Genomic DNA, 27,905 nt, shown 5'->3' on the forward strand with positions numbered 1-27,905 from the left:
CAGTAGGTTGAAAATTTAGTAGGTCAAAAATACAGTAGGTCAACAATTTAGTAGGTTGGAAAATTAGTAGTACATATTATAACTAGGTGTAAATATTAAAATCGAAAGTTGTCGTTTAAAAATCAAAAACGTCATAATCTACAAAATTTCAAAATTAGGTTGAGTCATATTATAGGCCTCCGAAAATTCTCTTTTAATCATCAATTCAATTACTCAATTCATCATAGACGAATAATCAGGGGCGACTCTAGGAATAAAATGAGGGGAAGGAAGGGAGGAGAAAGTGAATTTTTAAAAACTGTCAGATGCTTTCTAAAAAAAAGGTTACGATGGAGAGTTTAAGATTTTCATTGAGGATATGTCGTATACTGGTGATGGAAAGCCATATAAAAAGTACATACCAAAGTTCGAATACATCAAAAATAATCATCGCTGCGCTTTCGCTCTATTTAAATGATAAATTTAGAAAATCAATTAAGTTTGTTTTAAATTTTTTAAGCAGTTGTTGCCTAGGTACCTTGCAACATTGTTTCGAAAAGTAGTTATGAATTGCAGCATAAATGTTTCTTAAAAAGAGGTTTTTTTAAATAAAACAAATTCAAGTTTAAAACCAATTTTTCTTTCAAGTAATTTTGTTTTTAGTTAACAGAAAAAATGTAAAATAGTATCAAAGTAACAAAAATAGTTTAAAAATTTTAAAAATAACGAAAACATTTTAATAAAAAAAAGAAAATTGAAAATCGACTACTTTAAAATTTCCTAAATAAATTTCGTAGTTTTATCACTTTAATCGGAATAAATTGGAAGTTTTGTGGTTTGTGGTTACAGAAAGTAAATTTTTCAATTTTTTTTATTTTATACAATTAAATGTCAAACTTTCAAAATGCAGGAAACCTAAAGGCTCGGTGTTTTCTTGCTCCTTTTCCGGCCAAGGACTTATACCGTTCACCTTTAGTACTTCGTTATCTCGGATTGGTCATGCAGAAAGTTAATTTTTTAGTATTTATTTTATTATTAAATAATGTTTTTTCTAAACTTCGTTTCAGCTAATAGGTGGCTTATGTAATTAGAACCTCATTCACTAGGTTGTTGTCTGTCATATAATAATATCTTGTGTATAAATAGGATATATAATCCAAACCAACCCTTTCCTAAAGATAAGCATCTGTTAACGACCGTTTTATAGATATCAATGTCCGCAACAAATTGTTTACAAATTTATTAAGATTTATTAAGGGAGATATTCCAAAATCAGCTTTGCTTATCTAGACGCTACATCGTGTTTCTATAGTCTCGACATATAAGGAGTATTTATTTAAAGTTCGAGATACTCTCAACGCTTGTCAAACTTCGTTAAATTAACTTGTTTTTAAATTATTTTAAATGTAAAAGATAAAGTGAAAAAAAAGGGTAATAACGGAAAGTTATTTTTAATGCAGAAGTGATCGTTTGAGAACACCTGCCAATTTTCATTGATACAAATCGCATACCAAAAAAAAAGTTTGTTATTAGGTAATATTTCATTAAAAAAGGGCTTTGTCTTTTAATCGTTATTTTTTAGAAAAAAGAAATGAAAAAAAAAAAGTAATTTAAAAATAAATAGGGAGGAGTGGAATCCACAAAAGTTGTAGTTCACTCATAGACTTTTTTTTACAAGAAGTAAGTTATTTCTTGTTATTAGACATTATAATGTAGTTTTTTTTTAATTTGTTATTGTTTTTAATTAAATTATTATACAAATAAATAGGGTCTTATTTGTTTTTTTATGTTTATCATCTCATATATAGTTTATATAAGTATCTTTGATACATTTTAGTTCAAAATAAAAGATAATCTTTCCATAAATTTGTTTATAAACAAAAATTTGTTTTATATTTATACACTATAAAACTGTGAAGTCATATTTATATGTTTTTACAATTTTATATTGCATGAATATAAAACAGTTATTTTTATTATATATATATATATATATATATATATATATATATATATATATATATATATATATATATATATATATATATATATATATATACACTTATAATGTAAATTTAGATCAGCATTTGCTGACATTTTTTGCTGACATTTAGTTTATTCCTTATGACTTTTTAAAAAATTAAAAAAAAAAAAGGAATAATAAAAGAAAATATTGCTGCCCAAACCCTTTGTCAATGTAGTGGCACTCCTCATATGTTCTACTTATTTTGTCAGTCAATATACAAACTGAAACCCCCATTAGCTGGCAATTTCATTATGACATCAGACTGCTTAACATCCAATTTAAGTTGGATATATATATATATAAATATGATTATTCATAAGAATTATTATTTTTTAGAAAAAAAAGAAATCCTACGATATTTTTTATGGTATTTAAGTGAAAATAAATCAAAGACTGATAATTATAATGACAATACAATTGTCATTATACTTATCAGTCTTTAATTTATTTTCTTTTAAATGCTATCTATGTAGATATTTAGTAAATGTAGAATAGTGTATTTTAGTTATGTCATCCACAAATAAGTTCATATTAATGTATAATCATGTGCAAAAAAAATTAAAGGTCTTTGTTACTATATAAATAAACTCTGTTCCCTCTAGAAGTATAAGTTTTAATCATATTTTGATATTCTATTTGGTATAATCTAATGTTTATTATGTTGGTAAAGATTATTAAATTTTTTTTAAATGCTCTGTGTCATAGATTCATAACAGTTGTTTAAATGCAAATCATGCACGCACACACACACACACACACACACACACACACACACACACACACACACACACACACACACACACAAAATAAGCCCCAAACAGAAGTTTTAAGAAAATAGATTTGTTTATTAGTATTTTGAACAAAAATTCAGAAATGCTAACAAACATTTCAACTTATAATTAATATATATTCAATGAGAAATTGCAATTGTCAAATATTTTTAGCTGGGTTTATTATTTAAAGAATCACTACGTAACTTAAAAATTAATATTACAGTAGCGCAAGAAAAGTAACAAATATATACTGCATTAAAGCAATCTTTAAACATCAATGTGATTTTTGGTGTAACTTTTTTGTGGGTTGTCATAAATTTCTGCTAGACTAAGTTAGCAGTTTTTATTAAAAGTGACCAATGCAAATGATAAAAAAAAAATTGAGGCTTTTTTGCTGTTTTTACACTTAATCTTGTAAAAGATTTATGCTTTTTGGAAATTTATATTTAAGCTTTGAGTTGTAACAACAAAATAGTTTTGCTAGGTAAAAAAAATTTCAGTCAACTGTCGATCAATATTTATGGACACTTTATGTTAAAAGATTAATATAATAATGGTGAAAAAGTTGTTATGAAAGAAGTTATTTTTAAAATAATAAATGTTATACTTTTAAATTCTAGTTAAACATAAATATAATAACAAAAAAGTATGAAATACAAAAGAAATAAAAAGTTTTAATTATAGTTAATTTATTATAGTTTGTATAATTGCATTATTTTATTAATTATAAAAAATAAATAATTTATAAATTAAAATCAGAAATGATAATTTGTAAAACTCTTTTACTAAAAATTAGTTTGTGAAAATGCTTTTGAGCATGTGGGTTTGTATAGGTTGTGCGAAGTAGTTTCATTCATAAATCTTACCAAACTCAAATTTTTATTTAGTAGTCACCTTATTTTTTAAGTTTTTATTAAACAGTGAATAAAATTTTAATGTTGTTTGATAACTTTGTTTGTCGGCAATTGGATAGGAAAGTTACTGATAAATAAATTCAGGAACAAAGAAATAGCTAATTTTAATTGTAATAGCATGGACCTTACTAAAATCATGGAAACCATGCAGAGCAAAGAAGTAATGAATATAGAAATAGTATGAGTTAAAAAATAAAAAAGATATTGGTTTAATAATGAAAAAAAAAGCTTCAAAAAATGTATATTAGTGTAGAACAGACCAATACAATACAACAACACAAAATTTAAATGAACAGTTGAATAGAGTCAATAAAAATGATGAGGTAAAATACATTTTTAGGGTAAATTAAGGTTGCTAAATTCAGTTTCGACTTTATATTTGAGCTAACACATCAGGATTTTGCAAATGTGTATACTTGACTATGTGCAAGCTGTGCTGGAAGCAACAGGTTGACATACAAAATGTTAATCTTATAGTTTGTAAAAATAGTCTAAAGAGTATATTTTTATAATTATTTATTTATACATCCATTTTTACATAAATTGTTTATAATTATAAGTAATAAAACAATAAAATTATACATTTTGTTAATTTTTTTTTTTTTTTTAACATTTTCAACAAGGCTCTAAGTAACCACTGTTAGATCTGGAAGCTACTGGAAGAGAAAAGATAAAGTTTATAGACAAGATAATGGTTTGACAGATGTCTTAAAAGATTGCAAATTATATGAATAAGGAAAGCAAGGTGAAGGAAGTGAATTCTAAAGAACTGATGTTAGAGGAAAAAAACTAGATGAATAAGAATTTTTGGAGCGCTTAGAAATAGTTACAGTACAAGGATGAGACTTAATTGAATGACTAAAACACTAGAATGAATTTTAGTTAATGGCACAAGAGATGCTAGCTCTTCAGAGCACCATTATTTATAGAAAAGAGAAAGAGAAGCAACATTACGACAATAATATTGGAATATAACATTGGATATTGGTCCAACTACGTTTACAATGCGCTTTTGCACCTTGTCTAAAAGAGAAAGGGCATCATTGGAAGATCTTCCCCAGATATGGCAACAGTATTCCATTCAAGGATGGATTTGAGATTTATAGAGATAAAGAATAGAATTGGGAGTAAGAAAGTGGCGAGCACAATAAAAGGATGCAACATAAGCAGATGCTAATTTTGCAATCGATTTGATATATGGTTTCTAAGAAATTTCGGAAGTAAGAGTTAGTTCTAGAAGATGAAGAGTAAATGACTCATTGAGTATATTACCATTCATAAATATAGGAAGATCTAGATTATTACAATAACAATTAGCTGAAAAAAATTGAGTTTTATCAGAGTTAAAGCTCATCAGCCACCGAGAGCCCCATGCTGTAGCTCAAATGCTCCCTCTAAATAAAAGCTCAAATGCCCCCTCCAAGCAATCAGAGAATGGTGGCTTCTCATGAAGACAAGAATAAATGGTATTATCATCAGCGAACAATGCCATTGATGTGAGAATTTCTAGAAGATCGTTGATGTAAATTAAAAAGAGTATAGGGCAAAGGATAGAACCTTGAGGAACCCCTGAAGTTACAGGGTTTGAAGAAGTATGCTGTCCATCAAGGACATTTTTTACACTTTGAGTGGTAAGGAAAGATTCAATACTCTTAAAGATGTTACCTGATACACCGTAAGAAGAGAGCTTATGGAGAGGATCAGCATACCAAACTTATCAGTAAATAATAGATTTAGAGAACTTGGTGGTGGCAATGGTTTTTTGTGTTTTATGGTTTTTGATACTTTAGTCATTTTTAAATTTGTTAAAGAACTTGACTCAAAGCACAGATTGTTCTCAGTACACTATTTAATAGTACAAGCAATTGTCTCATTACTATTAATAAACCCTATGTCATAAAAGGAGCCAAATGTGGCCTTAACAATTCACACCAAAAGTACGACCAGGGACACTATGCGCAATATGGCACTGTTAGTTGGTATTTTTTTTTACCTTGATATTTTACAGCTGTTGATGGAATCAGCCTTTCTGAAAGCTACCACAGAGTTTAAGAAATCTGACTACCAGATTGCCTCAGAGCTATAAAACTAAGTTTTAGAGCTCTACCTTCATTAGGAGATAATAGCATGATTTGCCTAGTCATAAAAACAGAGGCACAAGCAAAACCCATACATTGAGTCAAGAAGATCCATCATTCAACATCCTAAACTGGAAACAATGTATTATAAATACATCTACGCCAGACCAACAGATGAAGAAGGGGTGTGTGGCTGGTCAACATATAGAATCTGTTTACCCCTTAAGTTTTTTCCTAGGAGGCTTTTACAAGATAGTAATCGGATGTATTTAATGTCTGCCCAAGATGAGTATTTTTATTGAGATAACGTCTCTAGTCTTAACTCAACCAAGAACCAAGGCGGGGTAAGTCAGAGTTATCTTCTCCTAGCATTTGCTTGAAAAAAGTGTTGTACCAGTCAACACAACATGTTGACTTACACAACACATTGTGTAACAGGTGAACTATTAAAATGTGGAATTTGTTTACATTTTTTCAATTATTTTTTTAAATTAATTTACACTTTTTTAATTAATATTAATTAATTTACATGTTTCAAATAACGTTTTTTAAATAATGTTAATTAACTTACATTTTTAAATGAAAACTTGCTGCAAGAACTATTTGACACATAAATTTCTTAATTACTTTTTGTTTATTTTTTAGCAATATAATTTATTTATATCAGGCCTTATAGTTATATAGGCCAATTTAGTTATTTATATCAGGCCTTGTTAAGAATCATTGCGATATTTGAATTTTATGTAGGGTAAAAATATATGAAATCATCCAAAAAAAATAATTTTCGACACCCTTACGTCTCAGAATTTGTTTATTTTTACACCACTTGCAGTCCATATCAAAAAAATAATAACTGCAAAAATTTTAGTTAAAAATACCAATGGATTCCAGAGATATCGTCACTTGAAATAATGCTGACTCGGCATTTTAGTGATTTTCTGAAGCGACTACAAAGCAACTTTGACATACAGTATCTTCATAATGGCTTGGGGAAGTTTCCTAAAATTTGGTACTCTAATAGATTTTAACTTGAGGAATCCAAAAAAAGCACCCTCAAGACTCGATTATCTCAAGAAATGCCTCATTTGTCCAATTTTGTTCAAAATTATTGACTTGTAAACTAGTGATTTTTGGAGGTAAAATGAAGACTGTGGCCCAAAATCCAGAGTAAAAAGTTTAATTGTATATCATTATTTCATCTTAGGTCTACTGAAAAAAATTAGGTTCATCAATTGTCTCTCTAATACATGATCAAAATTTGCATTTAAAAATGGTGTTTTTTTAGAAAAATTTAAATTTTGTAACAAAAGCAATTAAAATATTTTGTAAAACTTTTATTTGAATAAAACATCAAATAGTGTTATTTATTGACTAGTTTAGGATATTTATAGTCATGGGCCAAGGAAGACGCCCTCCCCTCCCACGGGAGGCCCCCACGCCGACCCCCATCTCCCTAGATTTTTTTTTATTTATTTTTTTTAAATAAAATAAATAAATAATAGTTGATTGTTAAAATACATTTTAAAAACATATTTTTTCAGTTTAAGTTTGAGAAACAGTTTATTTGCGTTACTTCAAATCGATAAATACTTACCTCTTATTTCAAAGATCTTTTTACGATTTTAAGTCATAAATTTTAAAACCAAAGATATTAAAACGTTTTTAAAACATTTTGTCAATCAATATCTTTATGTAGTTTTAGACTAATATAGTCATTGACATAATAAGATGGGAGTGATTTGTGATTTATTTAAACCCCTACCCCTCCTTCTCAGCCTACAATTCATGAATTTGAAAAAAATAAAAGACATTTTAAATGCAAAATAGGTAAATAAAATAAAAACAAAATTATTTTAAACATAATTAATTTTTTTTTGTAACCAACAGTTTATATTCTTTAAATCTAAATCAGATATGTTGTATGTACGACCTGATATTGTTCGCGGTGTAGAAATTAGGCATATAACTTCAGAAAGCACCCAACACTCATCAGTTCTCATTGGCCAAAAGAAGTTTTTACCTGGTTCATGTGGATGCATGAATCTGACTTTTATATCAAGCTCACTTACATCTTCAGCAATCCCTACCCACCAAAATCCATCATAAAAACATGCAGTATAATCCATTTTTTTATTATTTAATGAAATATCTACATAATGTTTGCTTTTTGGAATGATATCAAATATTTCAGTGCATGCATCAGTACTTATTTTTTTATAACTTATAGTGTTTGGAGCAATTGGAATAAAATGATAATACATCCTTGTGCCAGGAACTGTTCTTCCACCTAAATATCTTTTTTCTAATTGTGCTCGTGTTTGATCAATTTCTTCTTTTGAAAATAACTTAAAATAAATTCCATTTATCTTGGCTTTACAAAAGGAGTACATTTAAATTAACATCTAAAATCTGCCCAGTAGTTATTTGTTTTAGACTTTCTTGACATACTACTCTTTTAACAGTCCCACCAATACCATCACAGGGGGATTTACCATGACTGGTAGCAAAAAGTACCCATTCAGCATTTAAATCAAAGTCTTTACTGTGATGACAAAGATTGATAAAATTTTTGAAATTTTTAAATTGTGCCGCACAACCATCGGAAAAGTATTTCACACTTGATACATCAGGTAGATTTTCTTTGTTATATCTAGTTATATCTTCCTGAGTCTTGTAAATCCTGTGTCATGATCAACATCTTCTGAAAGGTAACAAAAAGATTTATGTTTGAGAAGTTTGTTCTCTATAAAATAAAGTACAATTATAAAGTTATAAATTATAAAGTGAGCATTGACTTTTGCTCCAGTGATAACTTTGAACCTCATCCTGAACAACATATTGATAGTTTTCAGCAAAATCTCCTAAAATTAAGCATTCGTTTTGGTTAAGATTTTCTTTACAGTTTTTTAAGTATCTACTTTGTGTTTTTGCAATATATGAATGAGTGGTAAGGTTGTCAATGCTGTCACATAATAAATCATTAAATTCATCTAGTGGCAATGACTGTGAAATCGTAGTGTTGTACGATCAGTACTCTGCCATTGCTTAAATACTAGATCTTCTTCATGCTCATGGTCCATAAACTCCTGCACTAAAAAACTTTTTAACACTTCAATACCAGGGCATTGGTTACATCGATGCAACATACATTCTGCATTTTCAAGAGAGCAAACAATCAATGCCATAAAATCTTTATAACTTTTATTCCACCTAATGGCATCAATGAGAAATTTTGTATTTTGGCGATGTACGCATACACATGCATTGTGGGTACCTGACGCATTAGTTGTAATACACCATTAGGTTTAAGAGTACAAAATTTTGACAAACTGACTTTGATGTTAGGGTAGTCTTTTTTAAATGCAACATGTAATTCATTAAGATTGAGTAGCAATAATCTTTTTTGAACATGTTGGTTTTTCTTAATACTTACATAATCTTTTTTTCCTGGCATCATTCTTGAAAATTCATCACTTTGATAAAAGTTAATCACTAAATTAACTGTTTCTGGTGAAAGTGGGTTTCCAGTTTTTTTTCCAGGCAATGATAGAATTCCATTCTCATTTTTAACTTTTCTCGCTGTTCGAACGAGATACTCAGACACTTCAAAGTAGCTTGATAGCTTTTTACGTGTCCATGATTTTGGTGCGAGTGTTAAAATTTGCACCTTATGGCAATAAGAGTCAGTCTCAGAAATTTAATTTTTTATTTCATACAATAAAATGTCTAGATCATGGTCATTGTTAATGTTGTTGTTTAAAATGGGCCTTTTTATTTCTGTTGTTAAAAAAGTTTCTTTAATATTATATGCTAATGAGACCATTTTTGCAACTCTGTCAATAGTGTTCTCAAACTTTTGTTTTGCTACAGGCAATTTGCTGTGTTTTGAAAGACTTTTTAGTTTGACTGGTGAAATTCCAAGCAATTCTATAGTGGTATCTAACTTAATTTTTTTCTCACTTTTGGATTCCCATTCCTCCTGTGAATTTAAATCTTCATCAGTTTCTATTGCTTTTTTGTAACATTTACTGCAGAATTTCCAACCTGGGGTTACATAAACATTATTTTTTTGCAAATGGTTTGCCATGTCTATGGAAATCTTTATATTACCTAAAAAACAAATTTAGTTTTACGTGGTTAAAATAACTGAAATTATCAAACATTTTATAAATAATAAATTGTTTTCTTTTAATTTCCATATCAATTCTGTTGTAAATAAGGTAAGATTACCTTTTATAGCAATTTTTTTACTTTCCTTGTGTGTTCCAAGAGGATTGCAACACTTTGTAATTTTTCTCTCAAAATATTTTCCATAGAATTGCTCATGATAACAACATATAATTCTTATTGAACTATATTTTTCCTTTAAATTTGCTCGCCATATTATTTCTTCTTGTTTTTCACAAGGAAGATCTTTAAATTGAACAAAACCTTGTTTTCTTGAAAATCCAGTTTTGTGGCAATGAATGTTAAGACTTTTTCCAATGTCACATTTCTCCATATTAATTATTTTTATTATTTATTACCTAACAATCTAATATAAAAACTATAAAATTAAAAGTAATTCTTTAAGAAAATACAAGCAAGTAAATACCTTTAAAAAGAACAAAACAAAACTAATGTTTGTTTTTTATATAAAAGGAGGTTTTAAGGTCACCAATTTGAAATAATGAAAATTTTTTTTTTTCAAAATTAAAATTAAATTGTATGTTTTTGCATTATTTATTCAATTTATGCAAAAAAAAAATCTAGGGAGATTGGGGGAGGGGCGTAGGGGCCTCCCATGGGAGGGGAGGGTATCTCCCTTGGCCTATGACTATAAATGTCCTAAACTAGTCAATAAATGACACTGTTTGATGTTTTATTCAAATAAATGTTTTAAAAATATTTTATCACAAAATCTTTTGTTACAAAATTTAAATTTTTCTAAAAAGACACCATTTTTAAATGCAAATTTTGATCACGTATAAGAGAGACAATTGCAAGTGGTGTATAAATAAACAAATTCTGAGACGTAAGGGTGTCATGGTCTGGATGATTTCATAAATTTTTACCCTGTACGAAATGGCAATTTTATCAACACATGAAACGTAGACATTTTTGCGTAATGTAAATGGCGTTAATGCCATTTATGTTACGCCAAAACCTTTTTAAATTAGTTATTTAAACAGTCTTTTAAAATATGCAGAAAACATTAAGTAGTAATTAATTGTAAAAAATATATTTTTTTTTTTATTAGATTAAAAAACAGATAATTAAATAAATTTTCTGTTTTTTAAAATGTTTTTAATTTTAATATACTTTATAATATTTAAATTAAATTTATTGATAAATATATTGATAACTATAAATTTATTTTATTAAATTTAATTTAAATTTTTTTCAAAGTTTTAAAACCCTCTATTTTACTGTTTTTTTTTACTACTAAAATTTCCAAACTATGTTAAAGAAAAAAAAAAGTTTTTAAAAAAATTTAATTCAAGTTACTTTAATATGTTCGTTTTACATTTAACTATTTTGTTTAATTATTTAAGTTTCAAATCAATAATTTTTTTTCATCTCATTACGAAAGTGCTAATATATACAAAAGTGCTTAATGCACTTATAACTGTATATAAATGAATTGCCAGATAAACCATAATCAAGCCTGTTGGCAAAATTTTTAGGTTTATTAAAAATATTTTTAATAGTAATATTTTTATATGTAGTTGTAACTAAATGAGAACGTTCTAAGAAAATATTAGTTGTAGGTTGTATAAAAAGTTGTAGGTTATATAAAAAAGAAAAACATGAAGATGGGTAAGAGTTTTAAAGGTTTTTCGATGTGCAAGGAAAAAGCCAGTCTTTTTTAATGAAACTTTTTTATTAAAAAAGACTGTCTTTTTCCTTTAATAAAACCCTTCATGCTATAATAACTTTTTTAATAAAAGTTATTATAGCATGAAGGAACAGATGCAGTAAAAAGATGCAACTTAATGAATAAGCCAAACCAACTTGTTGAAGAAGCCAAGCAAGAATGAGTTTTGGTTTATCATAATAGAGATGAGAGCTTGTTTGAGCATTGACCATTATTAGAGAAACAGCATAAAAGAGGAAGGGTAAAGTCTGATCATCATCATCATGGTCAATTAGGTTCAGCTTTATCAGTAAAGAATTAAAACAATACTCATTAGAGAAAGGTATTGCAACAAGTCATACTACCTGATACATGTAGATCCTCTAGAGTTAGTCAATGACCATTAAGGTTAGTAGAAGAAGATACAAAAAGAATCTTGTTTAATTAACTCAGATATTTTATGGCTGCAGAGAATAAGCATTCTAGTTTGATTATTTTCTTTGTTTATTGAAAAAACTTATAGGAATATAAATTGTTGTCATTCTTACTACAAGTATTTTGATTAGGAACTTCAAATTACTGTTTTCAACATTTCTATCTTTATTAGCACAGCAAAAAAGTTTTGATGAATAATGTCATTTGGAAAATGTAAGATTACTTGATTATCTTATAATCTACATTTAATATAAGAGTTGTTTTACAAAAGAAAAAGTCTAAAGTTTGATTTAAGTTTTGTAGAAACTAAAACATGTATACCAAGTACACATGCATATGTACTTGGTATACCACAAGTAGTACTTAAATGGTACATAAGTAGTAAAAATGGTTGAAGAAAGAACATCAATATGCATTTGAATTGCTAATAAAGAATCTTTGTGAAGACCCTATGGCAAAAGTTAATGACATAAATCAAGGTTTAGAATAAATAACTGATGGCAGTACAAAAGCCATAACTAGAATACTATCACAAAATAGTCATTCTGTACTGTCTCTCATGATCTTTGTCAAATGCTGAAACAAGATATACTAAAAAGAAAGAAGCGTTGGCTATTGTATGGTCTACTCACAGAGTTAGGCATTTTTTTGTTGGGTAGGAAATTGAAATTGGTATCAGATCAAAGACAATTAGAGTTTATAGTTGATTGTAATAAAGAACTGGCAGAAGTTCATTAAATCAATCTATAATGATATACATAGTGAGACAATCCAAATTTGATGTAGATTAAAGTTGAAATCTTGGTGGCCATTATGTTTTTAATGTTTTAAACATTTTTCATTATACTAAGAATTGTTTTTTTTTTTTTTTTCAGAAAAAAATAGTTTATATGTGCATTCTAATAATGATTTTTCACGTACATCTTAATGTTTTATATTTTGTAAACATTGTTTGAAAAAGTTAAAATAAAAATTTATTTTACTAATGAAAAACAAAGGAGATTCAGTGTTATTAATGAATTAACTTCCCATTCACATGATTCAAACTGCAATTATAAGGTATTAAAAATGGTATTTTTTATCCAAATAAGCATTTGGAATTACAAGAAAATGTAATTTTAAAACTCATTTTAAATTGAGAAGAAATGTGCTTCATAATGCAACAACAATGTTTAAAAAAACAGTTCAGTGGCACTTCGAAATATTTAATCACGTGTTGGCTACTTTTTATTAAATTTAGTAAAATATATTTAAATAAAATATAACGCTACATAGTGTACTCATTATTAAACGAAGTGTAAACTACTATTAAACTACTTTAAATGCTTTTTAAAGTTTTCTTATAAATAATCGCAAGGAATAAAATCTTCATAGATCAAAATATGGTTTTATTAATAAACACACTTTTGTCAGTAACAAATTGTCTGGTCATCCTGCCGGGCTACTGACTGGTATTTTTTTAAAATTTCAGTTACCCTTGGAAAAAACGAGTTTTCCCATGCTACCAGACAACCATGATGGTATGGCAGAATGATAATAAACCTTAATGCAGAGTGCATATGGTTCATACCTATGTACAGGTTGTTAGATTATTTTTGATATAAGATAATGCTGCAAAATTTCATGATACCAGTTTATACCTTGGCTGAAGGAAATAAGTTGCTTACCTTTTAAGACCCTACCTTACCTTCCTTAATCTAATGGCGCAGCTAAAGAATGGTAGTGACAGTCAAGATGGGTTTGAAAGCTTATTTACTGAATAAAGGACTATTATGTGGATATTTGAGAAGAATGCTTTTAATTTACAGGACAATACCTCATGCATGAAGATCTAGGGGTTCTTCCAATATGGTAGGAAGGCACTTAAGATCTCCTCTGTATTGTGTTAATTTGTATTGATGTTAATTTGCTGATCAGGTTAAGATCTTTGAATACCAGAAGAAAAAAAAATGCCTGTTATATTAACATCTTCACTTGTTTGTTTAAAGCTAATAGTATCAATAGATTCTGGGTTAAATTGATGATAGCTGCTAGTTCAAGGAATTGTTCTACTTAGCTGAAAACGTATTTTCAAAGTGGTGCACAATTCTGTCAGTCTTTCTTTTATAATCTTGAAAAAAAAAATTCCTTTAATATTGTTTGTTCAGTAGTCAAAAATTTTATTTCAATTCAATATCTGGTCATTTATGGGCCTTTGTTGACTTGCATTTGCAGTTAATCGTTTTACAGTGCTACCAATACCATCACATGGTGACTTGACATGACTTGTACCAAAAATGTCCACTCTGCATCAGTGTCAAAATCATCTTTATGTAGGCAGATATTGTAAAGGTTTTTGGTGGTTTTTATACTGTGCAGCACAACCCTCTGAAAAATAAAGAATCTTTGAAATGTTAGGATGATATTCTTTTAAATAATTAACTATTTGTATCTGAACTTCAAACACAAAACCAGTGTCATGCTCATTGTCTTATGACATGAAGCAAAACAATTTTTCTATAAGTTGGTCATTTTTGTTTAATCCATAAAGGGCAACTGGGTGTAATGTGCATTGAGTTTTGCACTAATGATAATATTGGATTACATCTTGAATCACAAACATGTAGTTTTCTGCAAAGTTACCTAAGACAATACAGCAGTCTTTTGTCAACTTCTCCTTTTGTTGCCTTGGGTATCTTGCTTGACATTTTGCAATTTAGGTATAAGTTGTTAACTTGTTTATTTCCTCTGATAACATAAATTTGTATTTTTCAATTGTTGTTGTCTGACAGATCAATCTTGTTCTGTCTGTTTTCTGCCACTGATTAAATGACACCTCCTCGTCGTTGTCATTGTCAATTGGCTATGCGTCCAGAAACTTGTTTAAAGAAACTGTACCCGGACAGTTTGGACATTGATGGATCATGCACTCATTACGTGTCATATCACAAACAACTTTCATCATCAGATCTTTGTAAGTGCAATTTAATTGTATAGCATTGGTCAAGAGTATTGCATTTTGATGGTTGGTACATACAAAAACAGAGTGAGTCCCTGATGCTCCAACAGTTATACACCATTTTGGTCTTAAACTGCAAAACCTAGAAGACCCAATAACTTCTTGAGGCTATTTAGTTTTAAAAGAAACATACAGTTCTTTATGATTACATAAAATCAGGCGCTTTTGCATGTGTTGTTTTTATCAATACTTGTGTATTCTTTTTTACCAGACATTTGTCTAGTAAATTCTTCATCATGGTATATATTGTTGACATTTCATGTTATTTCAGAAAATATTTTACCTTTCTTAGTGTCTGGAACTGCAAATATCCCATTTATTTCTTTTAGTTTGTGCGCTTTTCTAATTTGGTATTCAGGGACGTTGAAATATCGCACAGCATAATTTCTTGACCAAGACTCAGGTGTAAAAGTTAACATCTGAATTTGAATTTTACAGTCAGAAATAACTAACTTTTCTTTTATTTCTGCTGTCTAGATCATCGCATTTACTTTTGTCAATACTTTTGGTATGAGGAATTTTATGTTTCAGTTCTGCTTTGCTAACATTATATACTTTCAAAATATGATCTTCATACTTTGACATATGTTTTTTTTTAACTTTACTTTTAGCAATAGATAACCATTGATGCTTTGGAATGCCATGAAGTTTTATGGGGGATACACCTATTATTTCAAGACTAACATTTAATGCCTCTTGTGATTCTTTTCTGAAGTTGCACTTGAAAAAGAGTGTTCAAACACACAAATATCTTGTTCAATAAATTTACTTATGATAGCATCATAGCAACTTCAACAAAGTTGATATCCAGGCAATTTTTGCTATGTCAAATGTTATTACATGACTATCTGAAATGAAAAGTACAATTTGTTTTTAGTGATTACCTATGAACATGAAAACTATCTGTTCTTATTTCAATTATATAATACATAACCAAACCAGCTTATTTTCAAGCTTTTATAAACTAGTAGATTTTAATTTTATTATTTAAAACAGATTTTACAATGATTCTTTATCAACAATTATTTACCTTTGATTGTTTTTCTTTTCGATTTATGCTTGTTTAATAAATTACAACATTTTGTGTGCTTCTTTTCAAAGTTTGTACCAAAAGTTTTTCATGGTAAAGGCAGGCTGTTTCAATTTTACCATCTGTTATTCCAGATCTCCAAACTAATTCTTCTCTGGCATCTTCTCTGTAACAATCAAATCTCTTTAAATAAATCTTTCTACAGTAAATCAGTTTATGAAAAGTATCATTTAACAGTTTTCCAAAATCACATGAATCCATTATAACCGTAAAACTAATCTTGATAAAAGTAGCAAAAAAACATTAAAAATTGTGGAATTAGCAAATATTAATTAAAATAATAATTTTAAAAAGTGATGATTTTTTTTTATTGATCTAGTGGTATGACAGGATGTTTTTTTTACTGTTGGATTTTATTTAAATCAACAACTTGCAGTTAACATTTTAGCATTAAAGTATATAAACTTTTTTCAATTTAAAAAGTTTTAAGTTAGACAATGTAAAATTCTGTTAAAATCATTATTTTAGATTGATGATTGTTTTTAATCCATATACTTGCAAATCAAAAATCTGAAAAACATGAACTTTCTTCAGATATTATAAGAAAGATCATTGAATATATATAAAATGATCAAAGACCAAATGGAACAAGTATAAATCAAAGAAAAATTTGAAGACAATGTTTTCAAAGTTCTTTACTTTGTTAAAATTTTTTAAGAAAATAAGTGGGGCATGGCCCCTGGTGTCCCAGCCCCGTGGCCCTCTGGCTGTCTGCTCTGAAAACAATTTTAACACATGTTTATCAGGACTACACAAGTGGTGAAAGTTTCAGAGCTCCAGCTTGTCTGGAAGGTAGTGAAAAATCCATCTCAAGATTCCACTCAAAAAAGTGGGGAACATGCCCCAGCCCCTTCCCCTAGTGCTTGGGCCCTAGAAACAATTTTAAAATGCACATTTATCGGCACTACAAAAATGCCGAAAGTTTCAGAGCTCCAGCTAGTCTGGAAGGTAGTGAAAAATGTATTGCAAGATTCCGCTACAAAAAAGTGGGGACTGTGCCCTGTTATCCATTTATGGAAATCCATATACTTACAGATCAAATTCCTGTTTTCTGAAAGATTATTGAATATAGAATGATGTATAATTTTTTTTTTATATCATCAAGGCCAAATGGGTTTCTTCAGCATCAAAATCAGGTATACAAAAAATTGACTAAATTTATTTAAATTGATTATTACAGGTACTTAATAATAATTTTTTACATTTCTGATTATTTTATTGGATTCTTCACATCTAAAAATAGCCAGGTACACAATTTTAAGTAAAAAGATCAAATATTTTTAAAACTATGTGACTTGGAAGCTTTAAACAAAGGTCACAATTCTGAGGGGACAAGAGGGGCCTGGCCAAGATCTGTTAAAAGTAAAATGATCATATTTTAGGATCTCCTTGGAGCCAGAAACTAAAATTTTCAAGGAATTCTTATTTTACTAAGTAGTCTCAACTGTATAATAATCAATAAAATTTGAGACATATGGTGACATGACCTGGATGAATTGAGATGGAATTACTCCTAAGAGAGTTGATGAATTGTAAGCTCCGTATTTAGCCAAGGGGGCGACTGCCAACCCCACAGGTTGGCCAGTGGTCATATAAATCATAAAAATGTCATAAGGGGCTATTCTAGACCATTTTTGACAGTGTCGAACATATTTGGGCACTGCCCTAATTAAAAATTGAGAACCTTATTTATTTTTATTTCCTTTTTTTTTTTTTTTTGCAACAAATATATTTTAACGGAAATATTGCCAATATTCGGCAATATTTCTGCTAAATTTTACCGGGATGGGGGGTTCTGCTGCCTAAATTTTTTTTACTAGAATAGCCCCTGGTCATTAAAGTTTCATTTGCTCATTGAAAAAGTCATGGTAAATTCATTAAACCTTTTAAAATGTTTTTTTGTTTTTTCTACAGTAGCAGATGTTTTTGATATATTTACAAAAAAAAGTACTAGTGAAACCTTTTTAAAAAAAATATGAAGATATTTTTTTAGACATTTTTTTAGAACTTTTCTAGCAATAAGTTTTTGGTCAGCATGTAATTTAGTGACCAAATGGCAATGGCTAAGCGCATGACAAGCACTGGATATTTTAGCCTTGTAAATTCTGACTGACTTGCTAACTGCTGTGACTGAAAGATTCTATTGTGCATTAGATGGAGGCAGTGCAACAAGGACTGTTACCCTTGACATATCTAAGCTTTTGTTATCATTTGGCATGCTTTTACTTAACTCTTACTTCCGAGCTTTCTTGGAAACCATATATCAAATTTGTTGCAAAATTAGTATCTGCTAAGGGTGCATCTCTTTATCAAGCTTGACTCTCTTTATCAAGCTTGACACTTCCTTACTCTGGATTCTATTCTCTATCTCTATAAATCTCAAATCCGGCCTAATATGGAATACTGTTGCCATATCTAAGGCGGATCTTCTAGTGATGTCCTTTCTTTTTTTCTACATGGTGCAAAAACACATTGTAAACATAGTTGTACCTGCTCTAGCAACCAACCTCCAACCATTATCACATTGTAATGTTGCTTCTCTTTGTTTTTTCCACAAATACTATAATAGGCTTTGCTCTAACGAGCTAGCGTCTCTTATGCCATCTACTAAAATTCATTCTCGCGTTATTCGTCATTCAATTAAGTCTCATTCTTTTTCTGTGACTCTTCCTAAATGCTCCAAAAACTCTTATTCCTCTAGTTTTTTTCCTCGAACATCAGCTCTTTAGAGTTCGCTCCTTTTATCTTGCTTTCCTGATTTATATAATTTGCAATCTTTCAAGTTGTCTGTCAATTGTTATCTTGCTCTATAATCTTCATCTTTTCTTTTCCAGTAACTTCCAACTCTAATAGTGGTTGCTTGCAGCCTTGTTGGAAGTGAAGATATTAAAAAAGAAAAAAAAAAATGCTGGTCTTCTTTAAAAGCTTGCTTCATATTGTATATCTGGGAAAACTTTTGAGATTATCAAATCATTTCTTTCTAAGCGCTTTATTATAGTCATTCTCCGACGATAATATTCTTCTTTATTTCCAGTAACTACTTGAGTACCTTAAGGTTTTATCCTTGGTCCTGTATTGTTTCTTATCTACATTAATGATCTTCTTGATTATCTTAGATCTAAAGTAGCTCTTTAATGCTGGTGACTCAACTTTATACTCCTGTCTTGACAAAAAATCTTTTCTTTTCGATTGATTAGATTGATTAGATCTCTTTTCGATCGATTAGAATCTTGAATTTGATCTCACTTCTGTAACAGCTTGGGGCTTGCAGTGGCTTGTGAATTTTAACTCCAACAAAACTCAGTTATTTACTGCAAACAACTACTGCAATACTGTCAACATTCCTATACCTAGTAGTACCAATTGAAGTGCGAAATTTTAATTCAGTAAAAAAATTTAAGAGAACATGTTTTTAATGCAAGAACAAATGTAATATATACATATTATATGCATGTTATGTTTTAGTTAAAATGCTAAAGTACACATTAATAAAGAGAGTCCTCGATTGAGTCCTTTTGCCCGTATGCGCGCCTCCAGTCTTGGACGCCATTCCTCGATTGATTTACGCACGGTATCTATGGATAAAGCATCCCATTCTCTGAGAAGTGATCACTTGAGGGCATCAACGGAAGTGTGAGGTTTGCGAAGATGTGCCAACACAGAGGTTGTCTTCGCTTGTGCCCCTTCGCACAAGCGAAGACAACCTCTGTGTTGTCTTCGCTTTGTGCGAAGGGGCACTGTCTTGTTGGAATGACCATTGTTCCCCATTGAATAACGAGTCATCTAGAATCTATTCAAACAATACAAATAAATGCGGGAACTATATGAAAAGCACATGCCTGTTAACATGACAAGTTTAAACAAACTTCACACTTCAATTGGTACTACAGGGTATTAATAAATGGCAACCCTCTCAGTGAGACATCTTAGATAATCCTACATTACTGGCCTTCATAGAAACCATATATACAAAGTTAGCATCTGATAAGGTTGCTTCTTTCTATTGTGCTTGCCTATATCTTATATCTGATTTCATTCTGTACCTTTTGCAAGTCTCTCATTTGTCCCTGTATCCAATACTGTCTTATTTAATTGGCTGGTTCTTCTAAATGGTCTAGAAGAAGGCCTTATCTAGACCTTTTTTTTTCTTCTAGATAAGGTCCCAAAATCCATTGTAAATATAGTTTGACCTGCTTTATCTTCCAAACTTGAGCCTTTCTCTCGTTGTTCTTAAAATGCATTTCTTACTGCTTTTTTCAAATACTATCATGGTCACTGCTAAATGGAGCTATCATATCTAATTCCGTTGACTGAAACCCATTCTCACTTGACTTGTTGTTCAGCAAAGTTGCACCCTTTTACTGTATCTGCTTTAAAAACTTTTATTTTTTGTCTTGTTTTTTTTTATTGAAACTCTCTCCGATCTTCATGTTTTCCTGGCTCATACAACCTACAACATTTCAAGCCTTCTGTCAACCATTTTCTTGCTCTTTAACTTTATTTTTTTTAACTTCAATTTTTTCTAACTCTAATTTTTTATTCCACACAAATAAAAATATATACTTAGTACTCTCGACTCCTTAATAAAAGGAATGGGAGATATTTATTGATTTTTGGAAAATTTTTTCACCCACCCCAAGCTTATCAAGACCCCAAACCCCTCCTCTCTTCCTTTTTTCCCCGTTCATTAATTTTTATTTGTTATCAACAACAACGACAAAAAATCAGTGAAAATCAGTGAAAATCCTTAAAAATAATTATTTCAGTGACTGATAAAAACAAAAACTTTCAATGTAACAGGCTTTAAAAATCGCTGACCAAATAAATCTTGATTTGTCAAAAACAAGCTTTTGTTTATTTCTCACCAAAGTGTAAAACTTATTAAGGTATATCCTATTTAATTATTATAAAACAGCTGTTAGAAAATGTGCATTTAACTGCAAGCAATGCTAGAATTAAATAGTTTTATGCATGTTTTGTAAAAAAATATTAGTTTGTATTTATAAACTAAAATTTTTATAAAAAATACTTGTTATAACATTAAAAATTTCCCCCCCCTCCCTTTTATAACCCCCCCCCCCCTCTCTCCTCTTTGATAATTAGATCTGGATTAAAATGAGGCCGATAAAGAACTTTTAAAAAAATAAAAATTTAAGGGGTAATAAAGTAATAGGTCTTTGTCGCATATTAATCCAACATTTATAGATATAAATCTCTATATAGTTATCCAACAATTGTGAAATTAAAATGAAAAAATAAAAGAATGGTGCACTTTACCCTGCTCTAAAGCAAATTATGAGTTTGATGCAACTTACCTCATAGGCATCATAACTTACCTCATAGGCATCATAGATCTATCTAATTAATGTGTATAATTCTGTATCTTAATTATTTAATAATTAATTAATAAACTTAATAATAATTAATTTAAATTATATTTTTTTAAATTTTGTTTCTACAATTTATTTTTTGAGCTGACATGTTATCCTTAAAGCAATATAAAATAAAAATATTTTGAAACAGTAACTTAAAAAACATCCTTTGAGTGGTGCTGTTGCAACTTAGCTGTTGCAACTAGCCTCAGTTTTCCAATATTTAAGTTTTTGATTTATAGTATAATACAATTCATATAAAATTGCAATAACAATTAATGCATTTTAAAATAATTTTTTTGCTCTAAAATTAAATTTAAAACATTCAGGATCACAGATTTAAACATTCAGGATCCCAGATTTCATTATAGTTTGAATTATGAAACTTAGTATCTCAACCTTAAGATGAAGAATAACAAAAAGCTCTTAAATAGTATTTTTTAAAAAAGAAGTGTTTCAACATTCTTTGTTGTAAGTTAAATGCCTGTGCTTGAAAGTGAACATAAATTACTTAACAAAAGTATTCTATTATACATAATACTTTTGCTAAGCATTCTAGCTTTGCCAACTCGCTTTTCATCAAATTACAATATGATAATGGATCTCCTGCAAAATCTATTTGTTTCATTTTTAAAAAACTTCTGAAGCTCAATTTTAGCAGATTTGGTTGCATTGTGATAAAATCCATCACTTTCTTTATTATCTGATTCATCGTCTACTAAAATTGTGTCCCATATCTGATGATATTTTTTTTTTTTTAATTTGTTTTCTAAACTTAAAATTAAATTTATTTTACATTTATTTGTTTTTAATTAATCAACATAGTTTAGTATAAATTTTTTTGACTTAACCTGTTCAGTAATTGATTTTGTAGATTCTGCTTGAATATTAGTTTTACCATAACTCAGCTGACTAATCATAAGGTAAAAAAACCTCTCATTTGCTTTTTCAGAATAAAATTTATTTTGAAAACCTGCAGTCTTGTATTAAGGATCAAGTAATATGGCTACTGTCAACAGTTTATTTTCTTCAATATTTGGATAATCTGGACAATTTTGCTCAAATCATATTACTTGCATTTTTTCTACATTCACAGTTTGAATGTTATTTAAGCCTCAATTTATACAGGTGTTTTTTAAAGCTTCTGAATATTTGGTATGAGATTTTTTAGTTGGGATCTAAATAGTGCAATATTTATTTTAAAGTCCTCATTACTAGGTAATGTTTATGTCAATATCAATAGTGATAACATATTATCTGTCATTTAGTAATAATTTTATTGCTAATTAGGTTCTTTTGTTGATGTTTGAAATCAGCTTTGTTTGAACATTTTTTTCTAATGGTATTTAAAAAATTTTTGAAAGATGGTTTATGAATTTAACATTCAAACATTTTGTTTTTTAATTTATATTAATTTTTATAGCAATTTTTATATATTTTCTGAAAATGTTAATCCTGTATAAATATTTTAAAATAAATTTGTTATTGTTATTAAGTTGTTGTTTGTTTGTTTTAAAACAAACGACAACTCTTAACATTATGTCATTATTACATAATTACAGTTGAGCAAAACTGTAATTATGTAACAATGACATAATGTTTAGAGATGATGTAACAATTATGTAATGTTTAGAGATGATGTAACAATGGGAGATTTAGTGGAGCATGACAAGCTCTTAATATTCTTGTTATTTTTAGCAATATTTAAAATTTTATAAAATAATTTATGTTTTAATAATTTATGTTTAAATAATTTGTTTAGTGGCTAAAAATTAATTTCTAGATGGTAGGGGCTGCGCGTAGAAAGTCAAAATTACCACGCAAGATATTACGTGTTTTGCTGGATGATGGCAGTTTTAAGCTTCAGCCCCAAAATGCTTTTGAAGAGACCGGAGGTTACTTTCTTTGTTCTTTATTTGTTGTCTCTTTATTTTGTTTGGTTTAGTAAAATAATTTTATATTATATTAGGTATCAAATATAAATAATGAGGATTATGATGATGAAAATCATACAAAAATATTGAGGATGATATGTTGATCATAATCATGATAATGATGATCTTCATTATCATGATCAATAATATGATCTGCATCATCATGATCATGATTATCATTATGATGTTGATCATGATTATAATGGCAGTGATGATGATTAACATGATAATAATCATGATGATCATCATTATCATGATTTTGTTACGGTTATGATCATGGTAAGTATGATGATAATGATGTTTTTTTAGATGAAGAATCAGATAGCCAATTAAGCAACGATATACAATGTTCTGATGAGGAAGAAAAAAATCCTGTTATAAACAACGAAAATGAAGAAGGGAATGAAAATTTTGTAGATAATAACTCTGAAAAATCTATTTCGGATGAAATACATTTGAAGCCATTAGATTTGGAAGAAGAAGAAAAATTTGATGTAGAAAAGAAAAACTCAAAGAAGGCAAACAAACATCAGCATCCTGAACCCAACTCTGAATATCCATACCAATGTGATGTTTGTGATTTGCTATTTAAAACACTAGAGCTCTTATCTGACCATCAACATACAGTTCATGACAGTAATCAACAGTTTGTATGTCGATACTGTTCAAAGAAGTTTAATGATAAGTATAACATGCGTAAACACGTTTTAATACATGTTGGTGAAAAACGACACAAATGTTCTTTTTGTGATAAAGCATTCTTGCGCAAAGACCATCTAAGAAGTCATTTGCACACTCATTATAATCGTAAATATGGTTGCAAAATTTGTGGGAAAGGGTTCAGAACTATGGATATGTATGAAAGACATTCAAAAACACACAAAGATCAAAGTGCTTGTAAAGACAATTTGCAAGTTTTTACTCTCAATAAAAAAGATATAATATTACAAAGTGAAAATCACCTTGATGAGAGAAATGATGTCTCAGTTACTATTCTAGACGATAATTTTGATTTGTGGGTAAAAGATGAAAGTCCCAGTAATGAAACAGAAAGTAATATGGTTTCTATGCCATCTGCTGTTAATGGTAATGCAGGTAATGAAATATTAAATCCTCAATTACTAATTTATTTGCTTTCACTCTTTGTATAGATATTTACTTGTCGTAAGGCCTTTTTCTTAAGGTTGTTCTTATGCTTTGTTTTTTGTTTTTGTTTTTAAAGTTTTTTTTTGTTTATTTTTTTTATTATTGTATTATGATGTTTTTTAAAATTGTTCATTTGTGTTCATTTACTTTATGATTGTATGTTTTCATTTTCTTTATGGTTATTTGAGTTCATTTTCTTTATGATTATTTGGGTTTATTTTTTTCATGATTATTTGTGTTCATTTTCCTCAAGGTTATTGTAATTTTTTTCTGTATTCATTGGCTTCAATATAGTAAAATAGTCGGATTTAAGTTTATGTTTTTCATCCAAAAAAATGTATTATGTAAAAAATTATTAAAATTTGATATCATTTAACATGTTATCATTTTAAAGCATTTTCTAATTCCACTGGTGTTCGGATTGTTTCACACAATTTTATACTGGTGTGATGAATGTTTCATAAAAATCGATTAGAGCCTGGAAGCATAAAACCCTATAAGCATAAAAGTTGAATTCTCAAAGACATCCTTAAACATCCTTATTTCCTACCAGTGCAAACATATAAAAGTTTGGAAGTAATATTGTTTTTGAAAGTTACCTATCTTCACCTGTGTAAAGCACTTATTTAGGTCAAAATAGACTTATTTTACCCAGATAGTATAATTACCTTTATTATATACTTTACTTAGCACTGTTTTCAGCACTTTTCTTTTATTATTTTATATACTGCGTCGTTTTTAGTTTTTTTTTTCTTTTTTTTTTTTAGTTTTTTTTTTTTTTTACATTGAACTCTGGTAGCGATTACTAGCGTTATTTAGGTTGTATTGTTTTTATGATTATAGATTCTATTTTACAATGTGTTTCGTGCAAGTCATCTTTTCGAGACGAACTCACGTTGCAGATACACGAGAAAGAATGCACTGGAGATTCTCAGAAATGGCATTGTTTAAAATGCGACATAATATTTGATGAAGCCGCTATTTTGCGTCAACACTACGAAAAAGTCCACAGCTTAGAAAGCGCTGCCTCAACTCCTACTCGCTGGAAATGCAAAATGTGTGATATTGATTTTTCAAATTCTAAAGATTTGAGTAGGCACTATACTCAATCACACAAAGATTCTCAACTTTTTCCATGCAGCGAGTGTACCAAAACTTTTACAGTTTGGCACAACCTTAAAAAACACATGTTAATTCACCTCGGAGACAAGAAGCATAAATGCAATGTATGTCATAAAGGCTTTGTCAGGAAAGATCACCTTAATAGTCATATGAAAGTGCATTCTGGCGATAACTCGCCTAAATTTACTTGTCCTGAATGCTCTAAAGTATTTCGTGTTAAGCATTTATACTCTAAACATATAAGTACACATAACCGTTCCCGGAGGTAAATAAATACAGATAATTGTTTCCGGGGGTTAATACTACAAGCATTGCACACTGGATTGAGTAAGAAAGTAAGAATAATGTGTTAGAAAACAGAAAGTAGTTTTTCAAAAAGTTTGCTGTTTTTTATTTAAATATTAGCGCTGTTTGTAGCAACTTCGTCAGACTACTATAGTGAGCTTTTATACAAGTACTACTTTATATTGTTTTTTATCATCAAATACTTGGGCATTACTTAATCATATTTAATGTTTGAAATTACATATTTATTTTAAAAGAATTACAATGATCGCTTCGTTTCTATTTTGAAATGAAATAGAATGAGCGTATTTTAACATTCACGAATTTGTGACATTTTTAAAGATTTTTTTAACTAACCTGAATGGACTATAATTTATATGCTTTGTCGTTTCATATCGTACTAATTTCATATTTTTTACTGTGGTTAGTGTTTTTCGAAAATGCTTTGTTGGTACTAAATGAAATTTGGGCGTAGTGTATTTTTCAACCATATTATATAGTTTCTTTTGTTTGTATTTCTTTATGGTATTTTAACAAGTGTAATATAATTTATTTATAGCTTTTTTGCGCATGTTTATAATGTGCATTATTTATTTCTAACAAGATTTTAGTGTATTTTTCATATTGAGTATGAATATGTCATATTTTTTTTTTTTTTTTTTTCGTTTGGTTTTGATTTGTTTTGTTTTTTTATATTATGTGTTAATCGGCTGAGAGTAACGCATAAAACGTTTGAGTTACGCAATAGGATGTTTTAGTTTTATATGTAACTTATTTATCTAAATCTGGCCAAAATAAATAGTTAAAGTCTCCATGATACTTGTGAATAAACGGAAGAAGTCGTTTTTTTAAACATTCATTAATATGGATTGATGAATTGATCGCTACAGCCTTGGAAGTGCGAAACAATGGCTCGGACATACCACGGTCAGATATGGCTATTCACATTAATAATTTTTTTGGAAACTTCTCTTTTCCTTTAAAACGAACACTTTCTGGGCATGTCTTTTTGTTGCTTGTGTAGTATCCAGAATTTCCAGGCATTTTGTCCCCTGCAAAACAAAAGTATTTTTCGTCATCGATAACTAGAAGCGATTTTGTGTTATAGAGTTGGTTAACTAGTTTCCTGCTTCTTTTCTTTGCCTTTATTTGTTGTTCTATAGTGTATTTTGGAGTCTTTTCACGTTTTCTATATTTAATATTCATTTTTTTTAACTGACGACCGATTGTCGATTGATTTACACCGAATTTAATACCTATTTTTCTCTGACTGACCCCTTTTCGATTGTTAACAAGTCTCGTTAATTCGGCTTTCTTTTCTCTAGACCAGGATGTCGGACGACCAGGGTGCTTTCTATCAGAAAACGATTGAACAGTTTCAAGTCTTTTTAGGTTATCATATATTGTACTTCGAGCAAATCCTTCCTTTTCAAAATGATTTACAATTTTTTTTTTTTTATATTAGGCTTATTTACAAAAAACATTTTTAGTCGCTTTCGAAAAGATTCTCGTTCAGCTGCATTTAACCTCATTTTAAATAATTGTGTTTCAAATAATAAAGTTTATATTTTATAGAACGTTTATGCCTACGCATAAAACCTCAAAAACTAATTATTATGCTCAAATAATGATATTAGGATTTGTCCGATAACTTCCGCATCACCCGTGAGCACCATTTTTTTAATAACGGTATGTGGATGACATAATTGCTATTTTTAATTCTGAATATGAAGCTCAAGAATTTTTCCAACACCTCAATAAATAACATAGAAATTGAAATTTACTATGTAAAAAGAACAAGATAACCAGATTGCTTTTTTAGATGTACTTATTAAAAAAATCCAATTCGTTTTAGACTTTAGTTTATCACAAAAAAACGTATACAGGTCTTTTACAAAAAAATTTTAGTTTTATTCC

General features: G+C 28.9%; 1 protein-coding gene across 3 annotated transcripts; it reads left to right on the plus strand.

Moving 5' to 3' along the window:
- Window positions 1-1,248: 1,248 nt before the first annotated feature.
- LOC101239530 (zinc finger protein 184) lies at window positions 1,249-26,646 on the plus strand. 3 transcript variants are annotated; one of them, XM_065788976.1, is made up of 4 exons: window positions 1,249-1,512; window positions 23,285-23,396; window positions 23,745-24,530; window positions 25,425-26,646. In XM_065788976.1, exons 2-4 carry the CDS (start codon window positions 23,285-23,287, stop codon window positions 25,970-25,972), a joined length of 1,446 nt encoding a protein of 481 aa, XP_065645048.1. In that variant the 5' UTR covers window positions 1,249-1,512; the 3' UTR covers window positions 25,973-26,646. The 3 variants fall into 3 exon arrangements, with proteins under 3 accessions (XP_065645048.1, XP_065645047.1, XP_065645049.1); XM_065788975.1 differs by having other exon boundaries at window positions 1,501-1,659; XM_065788977.1 differs by having other exon boundaries at window positions 1,508-1,659; window positions 23,264-23,396.
- The last annotated feature ends 1,259 nt before the right edge of the window (window positions 26,647-27,905 follow it).

The sequence above is a fragment of the Hydra vulgaris genome, chromosome 01 (genome assembly GCF_038396675.1).
Source record: "Hydra vulgaris chromosome 01, alternate assembly HydraT2T_AEP".
Lineage (NCBI taxonomy): Eukaryota > Metazoa > Cnidaria > Hydrozoa > Anthoathecata > Hydridae > Hydra > Hydra vulgaris.

Bases quoted from the DNA above. Each gene is read 5' to 3' on its own strand.
- LOC101239530 (XM_065788976.1), top strand. From the start codon at position 23,285: ATGGTAGGGGCTGCGCGTAGAAAGTCAAAATTACCACGCAAGATATTA. The intron at 23,397-23,744 runs GTTACTTTCTTT...ATGTTTTTTTAG, and splicing joins TGCTTTTGAAGAGACCGGAG to ATGAAGAATCAGATAGCCAA. The intron at 24,531-25,424 runs GTAATGAAATAT...TTATGATTATAG, and splicing joins TGCTGTTAATGGTAATGCAG to ATTCTATTTTACAATGTGTT.